At 42.8% G+C, this 19699-nt stretch overlaps 1 protein-coding gene across 2 annotated transcripts; it reads right to left on the reverse strand.

Moving 5' to 3' along the window:
* Positions 1–351: 351 nt before the first annotated feature.
* LOC100382640 (uncharacterized) lies at positions 352–19432 on the reverse strand. Of its 2 annotated transcripts, NM_001175364.1 has the most exons (15): positions 19177–19333; positions 18423–18581; positions 17888–17954; positions 17681–17788; positions 17384–17468; positions 16936–16990; positions 16287–16682; positions 15078–15137; positions 11991–12089; positions 11797–11907; positions 11054–11125; positions 10853–10969; positions 4593–4742; positions 2505–2605; positions 385–909 (listed from the first exon to the last, which is right to left on the reverse strand). In NM_001175364.1, exons 1-15 carry the CDS (start codon positions 19282–19284, stop codon positions 582–584), a joined length of 2016 nt encoding a protein of 671 aa, NP_001168835.1. In that variant the 5' UTR covers positions 19285–19333; the 3' UTR covers positions 385–581. The 2 variants fall into 2 exon arrangements, with proteins under 2 accessions (XP_020407250.1, NP_001168835.1); XM_020551661.2 differs by lacking the exon at positions 2505–2605 and having other exon boundaries at positions 352–909; positions 19177–19432.
* Between the last annotated feature and the right edge of the window lie 267 nt (positions 19433–19699).

Here is a 19699-nt window from a genome sequence, read left to right on the forward strand (position 1 = left end):
CGTCCCAGTTTATAAGACTTTTTATTCTTGTCTCATAATACAAGACATGCTCCTCTAAGTATACATACATCGATGCAGTAGTATATAAAAAATTAATTTAGGATATATTGAAGATAGAGTACTGCTGCAGCGAATCACCTAAAACTGGACCTCTATTTCTTTATTTCTTCAGGACTGGAAAAATGGTCGTCTCCTTTATTTTGGAGAGATGATACTTCTATTAGAAGATCTCTTAATAAAAAATATAGATATATAGATGACATAGAAGATCACCTGCAACTTCTCTATCTCCTAAAACACTATTTTTAAACACTAATTTTAGGTACAGTTGATGAGATAGGCTGATGGAGATGCTCTAGGAGATAGAAGATCTGATGGAGAGCTGAGGTAAAACCTGGGGTTCCATACAGAATAGTGAAAGTATCAATTACAGGTTTATCAAGGTAGTATATACACACAACTCTAGGTTTTCATGATTCTTCCAAACTTACAACGGATCACATTTATGACGACGACGAAAGCACTACTGGATAAAAACTTGCGATGCTTCTATGCAATTATTTTCTAGGGTGACCGATATCTCACAAGACCTCGTCTTCTTGCACGTACATGCCACCATCGGTCTCGACGGGCATTGAAGGTGGGGTTCCAGGTGGAATGCAGGAAGCCCCATTTTCTCCTGCAATAGTACACAATGCCTCCGCGTCCTGGATAGCCCGGTCAAGATTGATCTGACCACTGAGCTCATTGATGAACTTAAGGAGGGTATCGAAGTCCATCTGCTCCCCAATTATCCGCTGACGATATTTTTTCAAGATTGCTACGCACAAGTACAAGTGGAAATGTTCTGACAAATAATGGGACCACAGAACTTCCCATAAAAGCATGATCTGGTCGAAACTGAACTCCCTGCGATCCATAAGAAATCAATCCATCTTAGAGTTAAAAAAAAGACCTGATGGCTGATCTGTAAGGCACATTTTCTTCAATTACGTAATTGCTCAACTGCGGGATAAAATAGACCTGTTGTACGATTAGCTTAGTTAAAATAAGCCATCCCAACCACTCCACCCCCACCCCCCAAAAAAAGACCTGCCACGTGGTTAGATCAAGTCTGAACTCGGACTAATTTCAGAGGTACACAGGCAAAACCAGTGTTTTTTTAAACGAATGAAAATAGGTAATACAAATTTACTAACGTCATGATTGATGGTCCATGGCCAATGCTCTGTCAGATAAGACCGTTAAAAGACTGGAAGAGTAGTTGAAAGGAAATTCTTTATAGTTCTACCAGATAAGTGAAAGGGTCTCTAGGTGAGTTGGTTAGGTGGCCTAGCCTGTGTAGCATTGCTCATATCCTGAGTTTGACTCTTCGTGGAAGCACATTTCAGGCTGTTGTTAAAAATATCCCCGCTTCTGTTCCACACCAAAACACAAGTCTTAAGGTCTGGTCCCAGTTGCGGTCGTTCTCATGGACTATGGTGCCATTATGTATGGGTGAGGTGGGGGTAGGTGTTCATGAGTTTTCTCGACTTGTGTGAGGTCTTCTTAAATGAAATGACGTGGGGCGGTCTTACCCCCGCAAGTGAGTTTTTTTTTGTTCTACCAGATAATCAGGTTGTAATGGAGCACATATGAGATAGTGTAAGCCCCCACCTCCCAAGCTCATATGAATTATGAAGAGTAATGATGCTGGATTGTCTGGTGAAATATGATCCTAGTTCTTAGAAGCAGAGTAATAGCATAATCATAATGATTGTGTCGTCCCCTATAGCAAACAGTGATTAGAGAGATTGCCGGTGAAGCAGCTGTGAAATCTGACAAGTTTGAGCAGAGGAGATTTTGTTCTTTGAAATACAACTGGCACTTGGTTTCTTTAAGTGGCTGATACTTCTTTTACTTCTCTTTTCTGGGACATGGACTGTTTTTTTTTGTATATTTAATACAAGGACATGCAGCTCTCCAGCATTGCTTGTGAAAAAGCATAGGAAAATCAGTCTGTGACACTACTGGTTCATGAATTTGGTTGTAGGAAACTGATAAAATAAAAGGGAAATTAGTGTGAGGGTAGGTGGCTAGGTGCCAGCGTGCATATAACCATGCAAAACAGTGTTTTGCACTGTAGGCTTCACTGTTTATAGAGTAGATAGTAGAGTTCGAAATAGGGAGTGAGATAGACAGTGGGATAGAGAGGCTGATGGAGATAGCCCGAGTGAGATAGACAGTGGGATAGGGAGGCTGCTGGAGATAGCCCGAGTGAGATAGACAGTGGGATAGGGAGACCGTTGGAGATAACCCGATGGTAAAACAACCCCTGGGTATTTCGTTAAGAAGACCTTATCATGTAGATCGAGAAAAAACCTCTAAACCCTAGCCCAACCTATACATACCAGTGACAGAACGAGGGCACATTTCAAGGAAGTTATGGTTCAGGGATGAAATACAAACTGATAGGTCATATGCATATTCAAACACTTGAAACTTAAAAGAGAAGAATATATTACCTTTTGAATTGTATAAGAACCCAGCGGAAACAGAAGAAATAGTTCAAGCAGTCATTTTGCCTAAAATAGTTGTGCAATGAAGGATCAAGAAGCTCCACAAGCTGAGGCACAAAAGAAAAAAAATAGCCCACTAAGCTGATAGGCTTTAATCAAAGTAACAACGGTATAATAAATACTGATGGTGTCAAACCATTGAAATTTCAAATGCAAGAGCATGTGAAAGGTTCAAAATCTTAATGACTTCAAAGTATATAGAGATCGTTGGCATTATAAATTCAATTTTATAACAAGATGTACAATGATATTTCCATGATATGAAGGCTCAATTCTGGAGAAGGAACAGATGGAGCACATAATGACATAAGAACAGTATAAACATAATCTAAGAACTAGCATGTTTGCACACGTAAGTCAGCTAAGCAAAATTCCATTGAGATGATAATGCGTAACAGGCAGTCAGCTAGGCCTTATGGGCTAGAAACTAGATCAGCATTACGAGACGCTTATCAGGGTTAGGATTAGGGATAAGATTAGCCACCTTGCTTAGGTGTCTAAATAAGCCTCTATATAAGGAAATGGCATGCATCAATCAAGGCAAGAAAGAGGTATCAGGAGAGATCCTTATCCACTCCTGTCCATAAGATTTGGCGCTGCCATCCTTTGCACGCCCAATCTCAAGTGTTAGATATAGTGTCCATTAGCGTATGTACCCTCAATCACCCATGTTCTGACGATCTGGACGTTTCCCAAATCCAGGTTGACATTTGGCATCAGCTTGAGGCCTTCCTATTGCTTCTGCAGTTCTGCTAGACTGCTACTGGTGACCTATCAACATTGATGGAGGATTTCCGCACCAACGTGTAGGCTGGCTCCACAAAGATCCAAGCCATCCTCGAGAAACTGCAGATCAATATTGAGAGCGCCAGGTGACAGCAGTGGTACGGCTATGGGCTACACATGGATTCATGGTGAAGCATCAGGCGTGGACAACACATTGTGTCAGACTCTGTGGTTGATCAAGCATCATGCTTCAGCAGCTGCTGGTTCGTAACTTGCATGATGTTTCCATGAACTTGTTTGCCTGCATTGTTGTCCCTGACGTGTGCAATGGAATCTACAAGCTCGTGTTCTCCCTGAGGAGGGGTGGTTGATGCATGCGAATTGTCCCCACTAACAGATTTGTGCATACATGGTCAAGTTCAGTGGATAGGATAGCTACAATCTCATCACGTGGATCTGCATAAGGCATGGAGTACATCCTCAGCTCAAAGAGTCCATCTGCACTAAGTGCATGGAGGAACATGTGCTATTCAGTACTACTCCTGAAGGGCAATGACCGTGATGTAACCGTTGGTTTATATTGGATTGGGTAAAAACCCTAACCCTTGAGTGACTGAGTATTCCACACATATTAGGTTACTACATGGGCTGGGCTCTAGGCCCATTAACATGGCTCTGCCACTGGTCCTGGCCATCTGACAGCCAGGAAGGCCAGATGGCACAACAAATAAAGATATTTCCTAATTTTATTGTTTAGTAGCGAATAAGACACTAAGCTGATATGTAAAAGGCTCGTCTTTAGGTGAGGTTTGTGACAGGTCGAGATGAGTAGCCAAGCCACAGTTTATGCTGCAACTTGGGGACGAGCTGCTCAAAAAATGGGGGGAGTAATGTCATGGGCAGTGAGCTAGGCCTTATGGGCCAGATCGGCGGTATGAGAGGCCCATTAGGGTTAGGATCAGAGATAAGATTAGCCAACTTGCTTAGGCGACAAGCAAACCTCTCTATATAAGGACATGAGATGTATTGTTCAGAGACAAGAAATAATTATCAGGAGAGATCCTCATCTTCCTCTGGGCTTTGAGATTGGGCACTGCCATCCTCGGCATGCCCAATCCCAAGTGTACAGTTTGGCATCCATTCAGCCACGCACCCTCAATCCCCCACGTTCTGCATGTCTACCTAATCCAGGACATAACATAACAACTTTTGAAATCTGCCACGCAACATCAGAGAATGGAAAAGGAGCAACATGATGCGGCTTACTAGCTGCTCACTCAGCACTTGGCAGATGAATATGTTATATACCTTGGATAATGCAAGTAGCTGAGCATGCATGCCATTCTGGTCACGATTAAAATTGGCACCTAGACGTTCCATCAGGGAAGCAAAGCACCAAAATGATTCAGACTCATCCTCCATGACATAAAGTATGGGAGCCAAAAAGTCACTCATTCCCTGGAATGCACCAACATTGTAGTATAGTAACAGGAAGACAACAGCCAAAAAATATACATGGACTCCAAATTTCAAGTTGAACATTTGAACCACAAATTATAAGCTTTGTATATCATGTAAATTACGATAAAATTACATCAACATTTACTGGGTTCATATAAAAAAACAACAATCTATCGACAAAGCTATTGAAGAAGTCAATAGCTTAGTATAACAGAAATTAGATAAATGCCCTGGAAAATTCCTTCATGTTAGCACGCCTGACAGTAAATAATTTAGCAGCAGCAGTGGTATATCTAAAAGCGGAAGCACCTAAATAATGAATACATCTGAAGGGTCTTCAAAATTGTGTGTATGTATAATGTCATTGTCTAAAAAGAGGGTGTGAATTAAGAATCTATTGTATGAGTCTTTGGTATGAGTGTGTGAGTGTGTCATAAGGGCTTCCCCCCTTTCTCCTTTTTTTCTTGAATACGCAGGAGAGCTGCGTATTTTTGTATTAAGAAGAAGAATAAAATGGGGAGAAAAAACCCCAGTACAAAGGTGTTACATTTGGCAAACCAAAACCAAAAAACACACCCCAAACAACTAAGACACCTAAGACACCTCTTCTAAATGAAAGAAAGAGAGCGCTTTGGCTCCAGCCATACGCCAACCCATCAACTCCTCCCTTGCAGCTGCCAACACCACCGCAGCGCTAGGGTTACAGTTATCAAAAACACACCTATTTCTATGCTTCCACAAAGTCCATGCACCCAAAATGACAAGAGAATTGAATCCCTTGGATAAAGGCATGCCCACCCTGGCAGCACTATTCCTCCACCAGGTTTCAAAACAGACGTCATCATGGGAAGGGCAGAGCTCCTGGAAACCACCCGACCGCAGAAGGCTGAACCAAAACTGTTTTGCAAAACTGCACTGAACCAGCAAATGGTTGATAGTTTCTTCCATCTGGTCGCATAAAGGGCAGGACACTGGGTGATCCAGGCCACGCTTAGCAAGTCTGTCAGCCGTCCAACATCTATCGTGCTCCACAAGCCAGAGGAAGAATTTACACTTTCCTGGAGCCCAGGATTTCCAAATGCGTTCAGCAGGCTCAAAGCTAACAGAGCCAAGAAGCAAAGCCCTGTAAGCTGAACTAGCCGAGTATTCACCCGATTCACTAAACCTCCAGGTATGCACATCAGGAACATCCGGCTGCAGAACCATCCCCTCGAGTAAGTCACAAAGGTCCATGAGATTAGCAAGGGCTGCAACAGAAATAGCCCCTCTCAGATCAGCCAACCAATTGAGATCAGGCAAGGCATCCTTGACCAGGCGTCTAGAAGCAATACGCTTGGGCACCATACCGAAGACAGCAGGTGCCACCTCCTTAATACATTTGCCATTCAGCCAACGATCCTTCCAAAATAGAGTATCAGACCCATCTCCCAAATGAGTGATAACAGCCGCAGCCAACAAGCTTTGCACAATGTCGCAGGTTTGAATCTGGAAGTCCGACCATGGCTTAGTCCTATCAGATTTTTGCAGCCAAGGCCACCTAGCCCGCAGTGCCCAGCTCATGATCCGAAGATCACTAATACCCAGACCCCCCAGGTCCTTGGGTCTAGTGACTTTGGGCCAAGTCAGCAGACAATGGCCACCATTCACCTCCTTCCTCCCTCTCCACAGAAAGCCTCGTCGAAGCTTATCAATTGCTTTAAAAGCCCAAGAAGGGATGTCCAACGCCAGAGCAGCATAAATCATTCTTGATGTCATCACAAATTGAACATAAATGGCTCTACCAGCCTTTGTCATCAGATCAGCTTTCCACCCAGGTAACTGTGCTGCAGTTTTATCGACAATTGCTTGAATTTGACTTCTCTTAAGCTTTCCAAGAGAAAGCGGGAGGCCAAGGTACTGACAGGGAAATTCCGAAATGGAACATGGAAGGAGCTCCTGAACACAAGCAAGATCCGCCTCAGAACATCGGATAGGAAAAACATTACTCTTCTGAACGTTGGTCTTTAGACCGGACGCATCCCCAAAAATCCGAAGGATTTCCAGAATCAGATTTATGTCTGAAGGCACCGGCTTGAGGAAAACCACTGCATCATCCGCGTATAAAGAGAATCGGTGCTGCAGACTGTTCGTGGAAAGAGAGTGAAGCAGCCCTTCATCAGATGCCCTCTGGATCAGCAAGTTGAGAGTGTCCATGACTAAGATGAACAACATTGGAGATAAAGGGTCCCCCTGCCGAAGACCCCGCTGGTGAGCAATGTAGTCCCCGGGAACACCATTTAATAAAATTCTCGTCGAAGAAGAGGCTAGCAGCCCACAAATGATGTCACGCCAGATCTGCCCAAAACCCAACTTCTGCAAGACTTCTAGCAAGAAAGCCCAAGATACCGAATCAAAAGCCTTAGAAATGTCGAGCTTGAAAAGAATGCGGGCTTGCCTTTGACGATGAAGAAACCTTGCAGTGTGCTGCACAAGCATGAAATTGTCTAAGATAAATCTTTTCTTAATGAACGCTGTTTGATTCGGAGAGACCATATCATTCAAATGCCGAGCCAATCTGTTGGCCATCATCTTTGTTACTAACTTTGCGAAACTGTGGACAAGGCTGATCGGACGAAAATCTTTCACTTGGGTTGCACCCTCAACCTTAGGCAGAAGAGTGATAAACGCTGAATTGAGCAGCCCCATGTTCCTAAATTTCCGAGCCCAAACACAAGAGATCGCTGCCATAACATCAGCTTTGATTGTTACCCAACAAACCTTGTAGAAACGGCCGGTGAAACCATCCGGGCCCGGAGCTTTATCCGACGGCATAGATTTTACAGTACCCCAAACTTCTTCCTCTAAGAAAGGCACATCTAGCTCATTGAGATTGAAAGAAGGCATCTCCAGGGCATCAAGATTAAGAGAATTTTCTCTCCCCAAAGCAGTCCCGAGCAAGGCATCATAGAAATGGAACAACTCATCAGCCTTATCCTCATGTGATGTCAAAATAAGCCCTTCACTTGTAGATAACGAGCCAATAAAATTCTTCTTCTTTCTTATTCTAGCCTGAGCATGGAACAGGGAAGTATGAGCGTCCCCTTCTTTCAACCAATTAATTCTGGACCGAAGACAGGCTATAGATCTCGACAAGGAGGAGAGCACCAAGATGTGCTTCTTAAGGGTACGCCTTAACCAATCCTCACTTGGAGATAGAGTTCTGCTGTCATGAGCCATCTCCAGTCTATGAAGGAGCTCCCGAGCCATTTCAAGCTGTAGTTTTAAATCCCCCACTTTATTATCACTCCAACGCTGCAAAGCCTTTGCCGTAGCCTGTAATTTTTTGGAAAGACTAACAAGAGGGCACTGGCCTGCGGGAATCGAACTCCAAGCGTTAGCCACAACATCCTGGAAATCCTCCAATTTTACCCAGAAGGCCTGAAAATGGAAGCGCCCTTTCCTTTTATTAATATCACACAGGCCCAACAAGAGAGGGCAGTGATCCGAATCTTGAGTAGCAGCACTCTGGAGAAGGCAATCTGGAAATAAATCTTCCCAATCAGCAGTACAAAACATCCTGTCCAATCTGACTAAAGTAGGGCAGGCATGCCCATTCGACCAAGTAAACCTGCGCCCAATCAGAGGAAGCTCCAGGAGGGCAAGATCGTCCTTCCACCTTCGAAATCTGCCCATCATAGCACGATCAACATTGGAATTACTCTTGTCTTCATCACACAGAATCATGTTAAAATCGCCAACAACCAGCCAGGGCCCAGAACAGTGGGTCCTAATCAACCTGAGGTCCTGTAAGAACTGAATTTTCTCATGATTCCCTTGAGGGGCATAGACACATGACAACCACCAAGATGACCCAGTCTCAAGGCTAAAATTCACCGAGACACAATGGTCATCAATCCTAGAGCCACATGAGCTGATATTATTCTTCCAAGCCACTAGAATCCCTCCACTAGCCCCAACTGAAGGTGTAAAAACAAAATTCTGAAACTCAGACCCAAGCAACCGGAACACAAACAAACGAGAGAAAACCGACATTTTTGTTTCCTGGAGGCAAACAACATCAGCCTTGACTGAGTCCACCAAACAACGAACAACATCCTGACGGGCCGAGCCATTAAGACCCCGCACGTTCCAGCACACAATTTTTGACGGATCCATTTGGAAAAACAATGAAAAACGACCATCAACCCACACAGAGGCGATCAGGCCTGCACCACTGCACCCTGCAAGTCTTCTGGGACAGTCCAGTTGAAGAGAGTCGCAAGAGCTTTAACTTGCAGATCAGTCAGCCGCTCACCGAAGACCTTGGCATAGTTATCGAGAACCTCCAGGGACAGCGATTCAGATGGATCCCCACCAAGAAGACCGAGCTCATTAGCAATCCTCCATTTTCCTTTCGAAACTTGTGCTGGGGCCATTACCTTTTCAACATCTGCTCCAGCCAAGCGCCTGCTCCGCCGAGGTAGAGCCCCCTCACAAGGTGCCCTGGAGCGACGCTGCCGCTTCAGCTTCTGCGGCCCACACAGGACCCGAGCGGCCGGCCTGGACACCCTAGCGATGAAACCAGCAGTGGTCGCAGACTGAGCAGCCGAGAGAGGGGATTGTGAAGCAGCAGCCCCTCTGCACTTCCTTCTGAAATATTTGATTGGGGAACACGGCCACCTCCTGAGCCCTGCCCCAACAGCCTTCATGGACGGCTTCAACACAGTCCCCACACGGGTAGCGATGGCAGGGCCACTCGAGGGGGAGGGGGAGGGGGATGAAAAAGCACTCAAAGTTTCCACCGCCAGAACAGAAGAGTCCACGTCAACATCAGTCATGGACAAGAAGACTTCACCACCTGGGCCATCGCAAGCACCTGGAATCTCCAAAGTCTCAGTGCCAGGCCCATGAACATTCTCCAGGGGCAGACTCACCCCATCATCCATGCAGCCAATCACCGGCTCCACAACATCAGTATGCGTGTCCCCAGTAACCAAGGCAACGGAAGGCGCCGAGTCTTTCACGGACAATCCAGCCTCCACATGTCGAACAGAGACCGGGGCAACACCCAGCCTTTCACGGACGGGCCTTCGCGCTGCAAGTGCTTCCCCGGACTCAGCATGCCCCATCTGAACTGAACTGTTGAGCCTGCGCCGACGAGGCCCGTTGTCCTGATCATCATCAAACGCCGGCGACGGAGGTGCAGCAGCGCTATGCACCGGCGGAGAGATCAGAGACACAAGGGCAGTCACTTGGTAAGCGAGCAATCTTCTCTCAAGAGAGGTAGAGCCAGACGTCATCATCAACGGTTCCGGAACAAGGAGCTCCACCAAATTTGGAATGAGGTGTGGACGTCGGCACCATCCAAAAACCTTGAAGGAAGAGAAGTCGTGTCTATTCACCGTGTCAGGATGGAGCTCCACATCAGTGCAGTGATCCCTCAACAAATTCTGAGCAGTAGCCAAATCCCAAGCATGAATTGGAATCCCTTTGAACTCCACAAGAACAGGAGATGGAAAGGCCACCACCTCGGCATGGGCAAGTCTAGACCATCTCAGGAACTTGAAAGACCCAGAAAGAGAATTGAAAACAGCACCATTGTTGTACACCTGATTGGCCAAGTCTTCCGAATTCAGGATCAAGACAAATCCCCCCTTTCTCCTAAATATAATGATATACACAGCTCTCCCGCATAGCATGTTCGAGAAAAAAAGAAGCAACTATAATCTATTCAAGCATCAACCCCAAAATGTTACTTAACATAGCTAGTACTACTTCCTCCCTTCCCTTTTATAAGGTGCCCACATACCAAGATTCAAACTTTAATGACCAATAATTAGCTAACAATTTTTAATTGTTATTACAATACAAACTTGGTATAGTTAGATTTTTAACCAAATGCAATATACAATGATCATAAGTTTATAAGTATGAACAACATAATATAAAATAAATAAATGATCAAAGTGTAATTTGGGAGACTGTCATGTCAAATTGCACCTTGTACAAAAAGAATGGAGGGAGTAGAAGACAACAGACATAGTATACTTTGTGTTCCCAGTTTCCCACTGAAATGACAGTAAGCTTTTGAATAATTTTACATGGATGCTGTGCAAGACAAAACTTACTTGGCAATAACCAAGGTCGAAATTGTAGAAGGAATATGTTAACAGAATATCACGTAAAACTACAACATTCTGATTGTCATCTCCTTCATAATAGGGAATGGACCTATCTGTTCTCACCTTGATAGAGAAAATATCAAAGCATCAGTTAAGCTATAACAGTATAGCGCAGAATGGCAAATAGAAGAGAGTAATTATTTATACCACATCTTTGTCAATTAGGCCTTTTCTTTCCCTAAACTTGGTGAATCTTTTAGCTTGGGTGGCTGAGATACTCTGCAGAATGGAATCAAGGAGAATCATGCATATACTTGAGTAAATGAAGTGTAAAGTATGTCCCAAAATGTGAAAGAGTTGTTCCAACGTAGAGGAGCTACAAAATGCGCTGAACAGATCCCAATCAGCTGCCCAAAAATGACAGCCTCTCATTCTGAAAACTCAAGCTCTACTTCATAGACAAGATATATCCAGAAAATCCCTACTTGATGAAAAGGACTCGAACAAAGGAGGCAACTGATGCCCAGGCTCCCGAAACATGATAAGTTTCATATTCTTAAAATATGTCCAGAGTTAACATCAAACCATGTGATGGATAGACCCAGTGCTGGCGGCTCCCACATGAGTGGGGACTGGGGAAGAAATAACTGACACAAACCTTACCCCTGCATTTTGCAGAGAGGATGCGTCGAACCCAGGACCTTTAAATACTAAATAATGTAATGCCAACATACTGTGGAAGGGAACATATACCAGCATGGGTCACTTATGAACACTAACTAACCTTCCACTGAGATTTTATGACTTCATATACTGACGCAAACCTTACCCCTGCATTTTGCAGAGAGGCTGTGTCGAACCCAAGACCTTTAAATACTAAATAATGTAATGCTAGCATACTGTGGAAGGGAACATATACCAGCATGGGTCACTTATGAACACTGACTAACCTTCCACTGAGATTTTATGACTTCATATTCTGCTCGTTTCATGACAGCAAGGTATTCCCTCTCAGCATATGTTGAATCATATTCATGATACCCCAACAAGAATTTCCAGACCTATATGTCCAATATCAGAATATATTTTATAGAAAAACAGGTCTCACTAGTCACAACCATCAGATCAAGTGTAAAGTATAGACCTCTTTTCTCAAAGCATGATCAACTCCCCCATAGAAAACCTTTTTCCTCAGTGCCTTTGAATCCATAATCCTACCTTCACGATCTAAGAAAGATGTCCACTGTCCATAGATTTTTCAGGCAATCAGAAGATTTCAAAGAGGAAAAGTGATACTGACAAAGAGATATTTCTAGATGGTTTAACAAAGTTTAAACTGTGACAGGTCATATTGAATATTACAGATAAGATTTAGGTCCATGTATTTACCTATCTATATCTTCAAAAAATTGTGCTATTCATATCAACTTCATCCAAAAAATTAATTCTGCCGTAAAAGCGTGATTTGAAATTGCTGGGTATCTCCCACGTGTTCGAGAAAAAAAAGAAATTGCTGGGTAACAGATCCGTTAGAATATCACTGTCCCAAAGTTTTTTTCCCAAACGAAGCAGGAGAGCTGCGTGTCATTTCATTAAGAAGAAAAAAGGGGGGAGAGACATGATTGTCAACTCCTGAATATGTTACAAGGAGAGCAGCTGCACCACCAAAGCTACAACCAAAACCAAAGCCACCTAGGAACTAAGACCCTATTCTAACTGTCCCAAAGGTTTACTTAAAATGCAGGCCATAAGTTAAAAAAAAATTGTATACCCCTAGAGTCTGGGTCAGGAATGAACCTGGGAACATGCATATCAAGTTTGCCAGAAACTTAGTTGTCCTCATGATCAATGTACTTTATGCTAATACATATACCAGAAACCTCATCTTGGACTCATCTCAATGCATAGCCACAACTCACAACTTATGCACCACATGTACTCAGTTATAGATCTAGAAGTAAACTAATAATTCAAATTTCTATGTCACAGAACAATTACAAATTTTTTAATACAGTTTACGGAAATTAAGAACATATACCATGGATATATGGAACTACAAAAATAATGTGACTGGTCGTTGGTAAAACGAAACTGAAATCTTATTCAACCTTTGAATTAAATCAGATAGTAATCGCATACCATAAAACAAGATTGACATGATCATGGAACTCGCGAAAGGGTCTCTAGTTGAGTTGGTTAGGTGGTCTGAGTATCACTCCTTAGGTCCTGAGATCGACTCCCTGTGGGAACGAATTTCAGACTGGGGTTAAAAAAATCCCATCGTCTATCCCACGCCAAAGCACAGGTCCGAGGCCCGGCCCCGATCACGATCGTTTGCACATGAGCTATGGTGCCACTGTGTATGGATGGGGCAGTGGTTCGAGGGTTTTCTCGATCTATGTGAAGAAGTCTTCTTAATATAATACCTGGCGGCTGTCTTACACCCCCAGGTCGATTTTTTAATGATCATGGAACTCGTTGTACTGGGGAACAACTTTGGAATTTCATAGTGTCCGAGTATGATTTACAGAAATCATTTGGTGGGAAACCAAATACTAACGGATAAAGGTCGTGCAGGACCACACATCAGGCATGTCACTTTCCTCTCCACATTGGACCTTGGCCAGGCGGGCAGCACGGTAAGCTGCGGCTGCTGGAGAGTGGCACGGTCATTGTGCGGGTGCTGGTGCAGTGTGGCCATGCATCCTGCATTGCAGCTAGCACGGCACGACGCTGCCATAGGTCCGCTGAAAAGGTCTGGCACCTAAGGAGGCAGGCTGTTGGTGGAGGTGGTTGGCATTGAGGGTGGGTGTTGCGGGTGACACGCCGGGCACCCCCATCAGACTGCCGAAAAGGGCTGGTGCCAGAGGAGGCAGAGCAGTGGCTACCATGACAATGAAGTTATTTTTCCCTCAATTTGGCCGACATTTCCTGGACAGCCGATTTTCAAAAACCATTCGTTGACGACCAATTTAAGGGGCATTTGTGATTATACCCCTCTCTGGCCTTGCAATTGTGATTTTAGCCCTCTTTTACAACTTTGTGATTTTATCACTCCGTTTTGAAAACGAAGTTCTATCATACCTTGTGATGTTACGTGCAGTTGACACTTGACAGTGTTAAATCTGGTGCGGAAAGACAAAAATGATGATGCAATTTATAGTTATTTTACCCCTCGTTATATTATGTAATTGTGATTTTACCCTTGTTAGAGTTGTACCCGTACAGAATAGGAGGATAGTTCAGACCTTTCATCCATTTATTTTTATATTTTATTTAATTACTAATTCTGATTTCCACTAACGGCGTTGAAAGGAGGGGCAAACAGTAGCTTCATTTTCAAATCAGAGGGGTAAAATTACAAAGTTGAAAAACGAAGGGTAAAATCACAATTGCAAGGCCAACGAAGAGGATAATCACAATTGTCCCATTTCTGAACTCGCACTCCCAGAAAACTGTTTTTTTATAAAATCGTTTTTTGGTTTTCCCATCAGGCAATTTAGTTAAACTCATTTTCTCGGAGGCGACATCATGTTTTTTCTGTAACTTCATTGAAACAGGGTATATTTTAGCACTTCCCATAAAATTGATTAAAAACTGAAAAATGAATTACTGCAGCATGGACTTCTATTGTCATGAATGGATTCAATTTAAATAAACTAGTCAGACGCCTGTGCATTGCTACGGTTTCTATATATCGCATTGATGCATTTTATTTTAATAAAACACAAAAAACATGTGTTCTGTTGGTTAGGTGAATGTGGAGTAACAAACAAGGTTCAAGCCCACACTTGCGCACAATTCTACCTTATTTTTGCATAAAGCGAGAAGGGGAAAAAACTCGACCTACGGGGGTAAGACCGCCCCCACGGCATTATATTGAGAAGACTTTCTCATGCAGGTCGAGAAAACTCCTGAACCCCTGCCCCACACATACACAGCGGCACCGTAGCCCATGTGAGAACGACCGTGACTGGGGCCGAGCCTTAGACCTATGCTTTGGCGCAGAGCAGATGAGGGGATTTTTTTTAAACACAACCTGAAATTCGCTCCCATGAGGAGTTGAACTCCAGACCTGAGGAGTGCTACTCAGACCACCTAACCAACTCATCTAGAGTGGTGCACGACGACTATGGAACCGTAGAACCATGAAAACGGATGTCTTATATAGTAGAGACATAAATATGTTGAAATGAAGAATGCGAAGGTATAAGAATCAAGGAGTGATTACCTCTTCGACACTTAACGGGTGATCTCGTTGTTTTCCCCATACGAGAGGTAATGGATCTGACTGCCAAAAGAGTGGATAAGCTGATGTTACTCAGTGATAATGCAATTTGCAATAATGAAAGACTAAGCAGTTAAAGCTTTGAGCAGGCATCAAAGGTCAGTAGACAAAATCAAGTGAGTAATGGATTTCATTTAAAAGTTTTTTGTGAACTCATAGTTTGCAACTAAACTCTGAGCAAATGTTCTATAAACAATTTATAGATTTAAAAAACTTGAGACCTGGAAATATTTCCACAGTAGCATTAATATGCAGAAGGTGAGAACTGCACCCTATTTGGCTAGGTGACAACTATCCCCAATTAGTCAATATACCTCAGATAAATTATCTAATTTACTGATGTTACAAGCCTACAATGACTTGGGCGGTCAGAGGTTTAGAGCCTGATTGGTTGATGAGGGAAATTTTGCAGACTGGTGGGGAAAGGTGAGCCTTAGGGTTATCAAGACCAGGAAAAAAGGTCTTAACTCTCTGATCATCCTGGGGGCTTGGTGCCTATGGCTCCAGAGAAACAGAGCAGTGTTTCATGGGGAGTCTCCTTCCTTACCCAGGATTTTTAGGTGTTTCTCAGATGAGTGTGTTTGCTGGCTTTAGCAGGAGCTAAGGAGATCGGTAGTATGGGCTTAGTTGCTGCCCTGGGCGAGGTCGGATCTAGTTTCAGTGCTACTATGTAATTCCCTTCGGGATAATGTGGGTCTTTGGGAGATTTGCTCTGCAACATCTCCTCTTTTGTAATGTTTCCTTTCCTCTTTAATATATAAGAGATGTGCAGTTCTCCTGCGCGTTCTCAAAAAAAAAATTGGGAAAGCCATGTTTTTTGCCTCTATTTGGTTGGTTGCCAAAATTTGCCGATATCTCACATTTAGCTTGCCAAATCTGTGGCAAATATTTTTGCCCAAATTTCATTGTCAAATCATTGGTTTGGAAAATTTTGGAAGCCAACCAAGTAGGTCCTTAGTTTCCAGATCAAACCATGGTGGTCTTGAACTAGAAATATCAGATGGCCTGTTGAACCTTACAGGCAATGTAATTGTGATTGTGGATCAAATGCACAACAGATTTTGAAGATTTGATGCTGATTTAGTATGCAGTAAATAATGCCTTACGGCTATAATTTAATGATAATATACAAATTAAATAAAAGATGCATACCTCGAGTGTTGCTGAGGGTGCCGAAGCCTTTTCTGGTGTTACATACTGATTTTTATGTTTATTAGTTGATTTATTATCCAAAATGTATTGATGTTGTTGGCGTCCATAAGCATGAGCACCACTATTGTCTCGAAAAAGGCTTGATGTAGTATCTCGTGCAAATTTAGTAACCAATGAGAATTTCTCCAAGACTTGAATTGAAAGATCACGACCTGGATCATTTGATTTGTGATTTTGCTTTGAGCTATACTGAGACATGCTAGAAGTTGCCCCATGTCTAACATTATCCCCATGCCTGGACTCATCAATTGACCCAGTAAAACTGAGTGAATTTTGTCTTGACATGGCATTTGCTACTGAGGCTACTCCTGGAAGCTCCAAGGATGACAAGCTTTTCTGCAAATGCGACCAAGTAAGGTGACTCAAGTCTTCAAACAGGGGAACATTTGTGTCAGAAAAGATAACTTTTCAGAAAACAGACTAAGTTACTTCGCAATGAAGTTCAAGCTTAACCAAAAAAGATTTCCTACTATACAACAATTTGGCAGGTATACCTACAAACTCTTTGAATTGATAAGAATTAAGTGCAGTGAGCTGAGCCTTGAGAGTTTTTTTTTTGGCTAAAAAGAACTAGAATATGATAACACACCTGAAGGGGATCTTGAAAGTCGTTGACGAGAAAAACATTAGGATCGTCATCCGACCTTGAAATAGAAGAGAAAACATTTGAATCATACATTCTGAGGGGGATGCATAATGAAATTATGACTGCAATAAGGACTTTGGTCACTATAATTGAAAAGTTCTAAAGTTTCAAACTTAATTACCTTTCAACTGAATGAGTTAATGCTAGAAACTCAAAATTAAACAAACTCTATGCATAGGTTGGTAATTCAACAATTGTAATTATCGCCTTTAGTGTAGATTCACGTGGTATATGTTATCTGCCTTATGATATGAATGATTCATGCATACACTTTAGTGGAAGTAACATTTTTCGATATGGAGAAATCAAAACGATAGTTTATAGACAATACAAATGAAACAATGGACCACTATTTTTATGTATTTAGAACCGTTAAAACAGAAAAGAAAACCTGATGATGAATACATGTTGTTTCAGTGTTGCAAACAATTCACGAATTCCACCGTTGTAGAAATAGAATGGAGGGAAAGCCAGGCCTGCAAAAGTTAGTAGGTAAAAATAAAAGAACACGGTCCCTCTCTCTAATTTTCTGTCAGCATGTCAATAAAATATTTTTTATCTAGACAGGAGAAGCAGAAATGCTATTATGTGTCGACAAGGTAGGGCACTAAACCAATTGGAAGTAGCAATGTAATCGTGTGGGGTTCCAAACTAATGATATGAAGAACAAGTGACTAGCACATCTCACCTGATGAGAGAACGATTATTACGTAGTCCAGTCCAAACGTTGGGGTGTACTTACGGATGAAGCGTACATCACTTAAAGGCAAGGCCTTGATAGTGTACAGATTTCTATCTGCGTAGGATTAAGAAGTTCAGAGTAAGGCATCATATCGTCCTTATTGCCAAATGCAAGATGATTAATGATAGTGACAAACAAACTGTACTGGCATACATTTTTCTACTTCCACACCGACTGAACTGGTTGACAAAGAGCCGGCTCCTTCGTTTGGCTCCCAACTCTGTCATAAATATTGATCAAAACAACAACAAAAGAAGAAAATAGAAAGAGAGCAACAAGGAATCGCATGAATCATCGCTAAATCTATATCAATATAGCAATAGGCCCTATGGGTTCTCAAAATTTAAGCTGTGCAAGTGAAATATCACATATATAACTAAAAATGTAAGAGAAACAAGAGATAGACATAGTAGCATGTGACTAGTTACTAGCACATATCATAATGACCAAAATACAACAAGAGACAAACAACTTATGATTCATTTCGCAATGCTATTCACCACACTACGAAACTCAAAAGGCCTGAAAGTAACATACATGCTACAATATGAACCCCACTTGAGTAATTGCTAATGCTGTCATTATGTTGCTAGCAAAAAGTTCAGTTTCCTCAGTGGATATGTAGATACAAAAATCAACCATGTATGTGAATGTTAATGGCTCAGGGAGATGAGCTGGAATTACTCACCAGGAACAATGATCCCTGCTGCAGAAACAGACGCAGCTTCCCGCTGATACGACTGGAACCATACTGCGACGGGTGGATGGTCACACGCTCCTTCTCATATACCACATCCACCCTCGCAGTCTCCTCTGAGGCTCTGTCCGCGGGATCGGTCCGCATCGCCTTCCAACAGCAAACAGGTATCAGTTCGATCTAAAGAGAACACAGGTAGGCTATAATGCCACAACGAGCATCCCCAATGAAACCAGCAAATTCTATAAGTTGTACTGATGGTTCAGCTTTCTGAACCAGATTCGCTGCTAAAAATCTGGAATCATAACCAAAAGAGGACAACAACAGAATAAATTCTTGAAGATCTACATATTTCTCTTGTTCAATTCAGAATCATCTTATACTCCAGATTTTCCAAATTCCTGCCATCTATGTTACCATATTTTAGTTTTCCCACAAACATCAACACCCAGCAGGCCTACAGCTAGAATCAGATTTTCAGAAACCAAACAGTGCCACTACAATCCAACTGCATACTGGGGGGGGGGGGGGGGGGGGGGGGGGGGGGGGGGGGGGGGGGGGTTAACATCGAATAAGAGTACTCCCCCATCCCAACATAAGAGTAAAGCAGTCCAGGTCCATTCCACCCCCAAACGGGAACCAGTGACCTAATCGACGAATTCGCTCGCGCCGCCCTTAAATCGCGCAGGGAACCAAGCGAGATAAACTGCCTTAGCGTCGAGTTAGTCGCGGGTGGCGGCAGTACCGTCTGGTCAGAAGCGGCGGCGGCGTAGTCGGAGTCGTCGGAGAGATCGTAGAGGTCCGGCGAGCGCGGGGACCCTGCCTCCGCTGCTGTTACGTCTCCTCCACGCATCGCCACGCGAAGGGGTGCGATCTCGGGTTTTTGCTGAATCCCAACCAACTCTTCTTACTGCTGAAGCCGGGCTGGAATACTTGGGGCTGATATCGCGTCTGAGAACACCGTGTTGTTTGCGTGTTGCCTTTGATGTGTTTAATGAGTGTTCTCGTTTCTATTAAGGCACCTATTATTATTATTATTATTATTATTATTATTATTATTATTATTATTATTATTATTATTATTATTATTATTATTATTATTATTATTATTGAGACGGACATATAACACCTACGTACTATATTGCGGTTCTCCAAGTACTATATAAACTTAATGTATCTAATTCTTTTATCTTAATTATATAATTGATATTTTATCCTTCTACATTTTTACCATAAACCAACTTATATAATCTAGTGAGGAATCAAAC

Source organism: Zea mays, chromosome 4 (genome assembly GCF_902167145.1).
Source record: "Zea mays cultivar B73 chromosome 4, Zm-B73-REFERENCE-NAM-5.0, whole genome shotgun sequence".
NCBI lineage: Eukaryota > Viridiplantae > Streptophyta > Magnoliopsida > Poales > Poaceae > Zea > Zea mays.

Bases quoted from the DNA above. Each gene is read 5' to 3' on its own strand.
- LOC100382640 (NM_001175364.1), bottom strand. From the start codon at position 19,284: ATGCGTGGAGGAGACGTAACAGCAGCGGAGGCAGGGTCCCCGCGCTCG. The intron at 17,469-17,680 runs GTGAGATGTGCT...TAACTTTTGCAG, and splicing joins AATAATCGTTCTCTCATCAG to GCCTGGCTTTCCCTCCATTC. The intron at 10,970-11,053 runs GTATAAATAATT...TTCTCTATCAAG, and splicing joins GCCTAATTGACAAAGATGTG to GTGAGAACAGATAGGTCCAT.